Consider the following 7,129-nt stretch of genomic DNA (forward strand, 5'->3'; position numbering starts at 1 on the left):
AACCACTTCGCGCAATCGGGTTGCAACTTTCTGGAGGAGAAATAGCAGCATCTGTCACATTCATACCAGCTGAAGGATCAGACAAAGTGCATGCTGCAACATCCTCAAAGGCAGGAGAGGTTAGTTGTACCTCCTGCTGGGTTTGTTGGCTTGATGTGCAACGCAGTGAAGGCTGCCTGACGGACAGCATGGAGGTGATAAAACTACTTCTACTCCTTATGATGCTGGTTTCTTGACTACTGTGCTGTGCAGGGGCGGCAGGAGGTGGCGAAGCGGCGGGTTGTAGCGGGCTGCTGCTTCTGAAAGGCATGCCTCTACTAGAAGGCCTTTCAGAATATCCCTTCAGGGGAGGCCACACACGTGGAGCCCTATGAAGCAGCGCGTACGCCTCTGTAGGAGGAAGGGGGCTGACTCCGGGCATTGTAACCACGAGCCCGCGTGTAAGCTCTATGACAATGCTTTAGAGCAGCAGCTGCAGACATAACAGCAGCAAGAGATTGAGGTCGTAGCACTGAGGCACATGTTGAGGCCACTAGACAGGGAATACAATGCTCTTCCGGTTTGCGCGGGCTTTGGAGTTCTTCGCCCACAAAAATTTGTTGGGCGCATTAAGCCCAAATGAAGGGCTGCTCTGTTTGATCAAATATTCTTGCGCGTCTGTTTCGAGAGGCAACGTAAAATGGCAAGTGAGGAGCAAATAAAGCGGGTGAATATACAAGAAGGAGCCAAGAAAAGGCAACAACAGGACGAGAGTCGAGGGAAAGGACGGAAGAAAAGGAAAGGCATTGAAGGATTCTTCCGAGAATAATCCTTCCTCAAGCCGAGGATATATATATTTTTGTCATGCCTCGCAGGGTAATTTATCTTCAAAGCCTTTAGCCGACAACCTTGAGAGCACTCCTTTTCATTTCTTCTCTGGCAGAATATGTCGTGAGAGGTGACCTGACTCAGCATTCACTGCCTCTATGGGCAACGCTATTCCTCATTCCGTTAGACCCGATGCATGTATATACGTGAAATTAGACTGTACTAAAATTGTGAGACAAGGAATCATCAGATGTAACCAGAACAAGCTCTTTCCACATTTGTGGCCCCCGGAATCCTACTCTGCCACGCTCCCTAGATACACTCCCCATGGTAGCTGCTCAGTCTCTATTGGCTTGTGCATATAAAGCCAAAAACTCGAGTTTCAGCTAGATTGGGGAGGTTTGGGGTAAAGATATTTCACTCAAAGGTGATTTGCTCCAAGCATGCAGTGGGACGGTCACCGGCAGTGGCTGTCTCCTTTTAGTCCTTCTGTTTTGAACTAGAAAGGGAAGGGCCCTAGCCCCTAAACCTACCATGTCGGAAGCAAACGGCCTTTGGAGGGACAGCTTGAGGCTCTCCTTTTGCAGGTGTCTAGATGCTTTGCACCCACTCAGCGGCTTACAAAAACGAAACGAGAGCGAAAAAAACCACAATGATCATATACGAACACAGGAAACCACGCCATCAACATTTTAATAGTTTTGGCCATGCAAAAGAGGAGACATAAATAGAGGAAGAGGGCTCCTAGGAGCTTGCAATGCTGCACAAAAATAATGCGTGGCAGAGTCGTCAATGGGACCATTTGCTACAGCGAGCGGTTGCCTTGGAGGCTTGTATAGTACAACCTGGTGCACGCTACAGCCATGCAGATGCTAAAAAGTTTTAGACTGCGTATCCATGTGTAATTTGGTTGCATGTTATGGATGTATATACAAAGAACAAAACAAAGCTTTACGAAGGGGGTTCAGTGAGATGGCTGTATTCAAGCCTCGCGAATCAAGCTCAGCTGCCGCTCATGCAGAGTCGCCGTATCTTTCGGGGCACTACAATAGAATTTATGCGCAGAAGTGCAAGCGGCGAATAACTGAGGTGCTACTTTTGTGGCCTTTCGGAAAGTGTACGCGCCTTGGCAGGCACTGCTAGTAGACACTTGGGGAAAACCGTGGAATAGGATCACTGCTACATTCGCAGCAGTTCCCTCAACACAGGATAACGAAGCAATAGCTTTTGCTGTAGAGCACGATTCCCTTGCAGCTTCTGCCAATCACCAAAGCAGACATGTAATACATCCCACCCCAATAGGCGCAGAAGTCGATGCTTGAGCACAGTGCCGCCATCGGGCCACAATTCAACAAACACCCCTGCATTGCTGCTACTACTGCCTCTGTAGGAGCCAGAACTTTGCTGCTGTCCAGTACAAACCCTGCTATCGGTACCGTTGCTGCTGCGTAGACGAACACTAAGGAGAAAGTGCGAGGGGCCGTCTACTTCGATGGCCACCCGCCGGACAGTTTTACCCCCTTTGAGGCGACCCCATGGTATCCTAGCCTGCTGTTGCAGCTTGCTGAGATGCTGCTGCACCAGCGCAATGTCTAGATGTACTCCAGGCCAAACAGCGCACTCGTGCACAACCGCAACGTTGGGGGGTCTTGCTGCAGCTGTCTCCGAGGGCAGCGCACCACATGCCCCAGCCGGCTCTTTCAACAGCTGCTGCACCTCGCTTAGCACCTGCTGCTGTAACAGGGATGGTCGTAGCTTGCATGAAGTCTCCGCACTGCAGCGCATCTGCAGCTGTCTAGAACCCCTGCTTCCTCGTGTCGTCTTGTGCTGGTGGTGAAGTGCCTGTGGAGCTCTTACCAAACGTGGCCCTCTTACGTAAGAGCCCCCGTATTCTGCACCAGCGAATCGGACACCTGCTCCACTCTGCTTCCGGCGAGCAGCGAAAGCAGCAGCACAGACATTTGGAGCGGGGGCACCTGAACGCTGCAGCCGTAGCAGCAACGCAGCTCGCAACAGCTGCTGCTTCTCGGCGATGCTGCTGCAATCACGGAAGCAACGACGAAAGACGGGAGAGACCGACAATGTTCTTAGCAACCGCCGTTGAAGCAGCCCACAGCACGTCAAGCCCCACACAGCATTCGCGATTGCTTGGCTGTCTATCGTGCAAGAGCAGCTTCTGCTGGTGATGCTACTGCGGCCACTAGTCGAAGCAGCAACAGCAACTCCTTCTGGAGCCTTTGAAGCGTGACCCCGCAGAAGCTGGGCTGCCAGCTCTCTAAGATTTCTCCGAACTGTGAAAAGAAGTTTTGAACACACAGAGGGACACTGCTGCAGCTCGGACTCGGAAAAATCGGCAGCTGAAGCATCACAAGCTGTAGCAGCAATAGTCACAGCTGCAGCGGCAGGCTGGTCTACTACAAGGTGCCGCGGTGACACCCGAGGCGAGGACACGCCGCTGTTGCTTGTGTACCGCTGCATCCTTCGTGGAGATAAAACAGATGCAGCAGAGGTACCGATGGCCCACAGCAGCAATGCGGCGTCCTGAGGCGAGAGGCGCAGCACCGGGATTTTAGAATTAGTTGCATGCATCTGCCGGACCCCTGTTACAACTTGGGGGTATGCGGCAATAAAGGCCAGCGATTTCTGCAGTAGCGAAGCCGGCAGAAAACGAGTCGAAACAAAGCAGCGCAGCAGCTGTGAAAAATCACGACCCGAAAGAAACACTTGTTCACCCGTTGATAAATGGACAAGCCCATCTGATTGTGCTCTTGTTTCCGTAGAGGTTCTCGCTGGAAATGCTTGACGGCGCTGAGTCTCTGGTGCTGGCGTTGATTCACTTAAAAGCCACGGTGGCATCGGCCCTGATGCTGCTGCTGCCTTGACATGGAGCCGTTTGGAGGGTTGACAACATGGTTGCTGCCGTGCTTGATCTGGCTGCAAACGCCCCTTCATTTGTGGCAGCCATTCTGCAGCAGTAAGACGTATTGCAAAGGAAGTCATGAAGGCCGCGGCTCCTGCAACAAGCTCTACTGTGTCTGAAGAGAAGCTCGAAGGCATGCTGTCTTCTCTGCCGGCACTGCTTAGCTGCTCCCCACGTAATGCCTGCTGCACGGGACGATACCGCAACATAGCGGGAAGCAGCAGTTGCTCCTGCTGCATTAACCGCGTCAACCCGAGAAGCATAATACAGCTCTGGCGAAACCACGGTCGCTGCCAATGCTGCTGTTTTTGCTTCTCGACGGCCTCTTCCAATTTTTGGTGCCGATTCTGCTGATGCTGTTGCTCTGGCCACGCCGTTAGTGCTACTGAAGTTTCACTTTCTTCAGTGCCCGCTGGCGCTTCACGCTCTATCCCTTGGGTTTTGGACAGCAGCATGGCTGCACGGCGTGAGCAGTTCGCAGCAAGGCGCAGTAGCTGTTTCTTGCACGAAGCAAGGCTATCAGCAAGACCTGGATTATCCTTCTGTTTCTGGAGTTGATCATGCTCGTGCTGCTTTTGCAGCGCTAACACTCTGGAGGTTGCGATAAGCAGCAAACTCAAATCCGGGAGCTGCAGCTGTTGAAGGCACTGTTGCTGCCGTTGCTGATGCGCCAGGTGAGCAGTGGTAGCCCAAAGCCCCCAAAGGTTGAATACCCCAACGTGGTACGCGGCTGTCCACAGCGATGGAATGAGCCATAGAAGCAGTGGGGAGAGGTGCCGGAGCTCCTTTTCGGCAGCCTCGATTGCTGAAGCTCCTGCTGGTGCTGGTAATGCTGCTGGTGCTGCGCGTGGTGGAGTGCAACTTGGTGGACTTAGCGGAAGGCTTTCTACAGCAATCCTAAAACGGATCTGGTGATGAATAGACGGTTCGGTGCGGGAAGCGCCTGGTTGGACGCCTAGTACCCCGTGCTGCAAATGCTGCGTCTTTGCAGTGGAATGCAACAGCCGCACTGCAGTGTCAAGAAGCTGGAAGATGGATAGAAGCGCTGCGGCCGCTGAGGAGCTCTGTGTGTCACCTTGAAGTGGGGGGCCTGATATCCATGATGTAGCCGAGCTACCTTGTAGCTGGTGCTCCTCCCCCTGCCCCTTGTGGGATGAGTGTCCCTTCTGTACCCCCTGGCAAGATTCGCGTTGCGCTTTCAGTTTAGACTCATGCTGGAGCTGCTGCTTCTGCATCGAGGAGCTATTTGAAATGTAAGGCAGCAAAGAACTCAATAGGCGCACGCTGCGCTTCAGTAAAACAACGAGTTCCATTCGCTGCAACACAAGCCATATTTCTGAAAAAGGTTTCTGCTCCTCCTCTAGGACCTGCTGCCCCTGTGAGTTTGGTAGCTTTGGCTGCGCCACGTGTACCTGCTGAAGGTGCAGCTGCGTGGTTGCGGAGGCCGAAAGGCCATCTGCTGCAGCGCTAATGTGGGGCAGCAGCCACCAGACACCTAGCCTCCGTTGCTCCACAGTGTGCAATACGCACTGCAGCAGCAATACGGCAACTCGTGCTGACTGCACGTGGGCTGATTCCGTCACTCCAGTTGGTGGTACTGCAGGGGCTGCTGGTACACCAGGCTGGATATCAGAATCCCTAATGGCTGCTGCCAGTGCGTCAAGGCATTCCTTAAGGTGCTTCTGCTCCATACTACATGGTTTGACGGCACTATGCCCTTTGCTGCCATTGATGGCGCCGCTTGTGGGGGCACGAGAGCTCCGCTGCCATGGTTTCCCAGAAGAAGCCGTGTGTTCTTGCTTCAAAAAGGCCAGCAAACTCCGAGCAAGGTGGACGGAAGCAGGAATAAGTTGAAGCCTTGATAAGTCTTTTACTGCCTGGAAAGGGTCCAGCCGAGCAGCATGCTGCTGGTGCTGACGCTGTCCTCGCTGTGCTGCTGTGGTATCTGCGAGCAGCTCCACTGCATGGGTAAGCTGCCGGTGCAGCCGTTCCAGAGTGGCCAACTGAGTCTGTGCTGCCCCTTCCACGGCATTGTCAGTACCAACAGCAGCGGCACCGCTAGCAAGATCCTGTGGCTCAGCTGCTATTTGCCCAGGCCTTTGGTCGGCTCTTTGGGATAGACCTCGGTTCACAGGCGTTGCTGGGAACTTTGAAGGCCTTTTCCTGCACCAGAATCCTGCCCTGAGAGTGCTGATGCTACGGCCGCTTGGGTTGCCGCAGGGAAGTACGCGTAGCTGACAAAAATGGCTCGCTCGTCTACTGCTCACCAGTCCGCGCTGCAGCAGGGGTATATGACAAAAGGGCTGAGTGCAACTCATTTGATGCTCCTCAGGAGGAGCCGTTATTGCTGCTGCTACTGCCTTCTGTACGTGGGCTTGGTGGTCAAAGGGAGCTTTGGATTTTTGAAGCCAGCAGCTGAGGCGTTCCAAGGGAACCACCTGGAAAGCATCGAGAGGGGCCCTTATTAGAGGGCCCCCCGTCTTCAAACACGGGACAGAACTCTAGACTCTAAAAAGTAAAGTAAAAGTTGTTAAGCATCATCAAAATGCACAAGTGCAGAGGCATTAACAAGCTGGCTTTGCTGCTGCCTGTGTCCCCAAAATCCCGAAGATTTGGAGTCCCTCTGGGCTTCCAGTCAATGAAGGTCTCTTGTGTGACCCTTCAAGAAAATCGGGTCTCATGCATTTTTACTTGCCTACTGATGGTTGCTTTGCCACAAAAAATGCTGCAATGGGTGAATTTCTCTATTTCTCTCTCACTTTTCTCCTATTTATCCCTAGTGCTCTGCATTTTCGGTACGCGAACGCACCCTCGATTCCACTATCCGCTTAGCAGCAGATTATAACTTCAGTGATAAAGTACTGCAATGCAAAGTCTCTATGCGATCTATTTGGGTTTGTGTTTATAAATAAACACAAACACCAACCTGAAGTACCAGGCTTACTGTGTTCCTTGTTCCAGAGGCCTTCGCAAGGGTAAATAAACGGCTCTCTCGTCCCCAGTATCTCTTCTTCCAGGCACAATAAGTTTCTAAGTGACCCCAGGATGCTCTTGTGGTTGCCTCCGCACCCCAGCAAGGATCCCCTTGATTTTTCATAGGGAGAGATAACAGCAGCTTTGTCTAATACTAGCTGGAGCAAACATGCGTATTGAATACTGCACAGATGTGCTTCAATATTTCCGCACTTGAGCTACACATGGGACTAGAATACTGGGCATGAAGAGGTGGCCGGAATAAATTTACATTAAAGGCCCTTTGGTGCGTCATCCAACGGCTTTGTACAGAAGCGCTTAGCTGCAGACTGAGGGTAGGCTTCAAAGAAAGTTACTGAGTGTCTTCATCGAGGAGCTCTGGTATTTTTCTGCTGTACAGCCTCAGAGTTCGGTCACGAATGAAGAGGA

The 7,129-nt window shown here is 52.4% G+C and overlaps 1 protein-coding gene across 1 annotated transcript; it reads right to left on the reverse strand.

Annotated features, from left to right (window-relative positions):
- Positions 1-1,986: 1,986 nt before the first annotated feature.
- On the reverse strand, positions 1,987-6,824 carry LOC34624109. Its single transcript, XM_026334354.1, has 6 exons — positions 6,672-6,824; positions 5,732-6,165; positions 4,671-5,545; positions 3,278-4,550; positions 2,665-3,082; positions 1,987-2,541 (listed from the first exon to the last, which is right to left on the reverse strand). Exons 1-6 carry the CDS (start codon positions 6,822-6,824, stop codon positions 1,987-1,989), a joined length of 3,708 nt encoding a protein of 1,235 aa, XP_026190139.1.
- Between the last annotated feature and the right edge of the window lie 305 nt (positions 6,825-7,129).

The sequence above is a fragment of the Cyclospora cayetanensis genome, unplaced genomic scaffold (genome assembly GCF_002999335.1).
Source record: "Cyclospora cayetanensis isolate NF1_C8 unplaced genomic scaffold, CcayRef3 CcayRef3_contig_40, whole genome shotgun sequence".
Classification (NCBI taxonomy): Eukaryota; Apicomplexa; class Conoidasida; order Eucoccidiorida; family Eimeriidae; genus Cyclospora; species Cyclospora cayetanensis.

Bases quoted from the DNA above. Each gene is read 5' to 3' on its own strand.
- LOC34624109 (XM_026334354.1), bottom strand. From the start codon at position 6,824: ATGAAAAATCAAGGGGATCCTTGCTGGGGTGCGGAGGCAACCACAAGA. The intron at 4,551-4,670 runs GCGCTTCCCGCA...CAGCATTACCAG, and splicing joins GGTACTAGGCGTCCAACCAG to CACCAGCAGGAGCTTCAGCA. The intron at 2,542-2,664 runs GTAAGAGCTCCA...TCCCTGTTACAG, and splicing joins ACGTAAGAGGGCCACGTTTG to CAGCAGGTGCTAAGCGAGGT.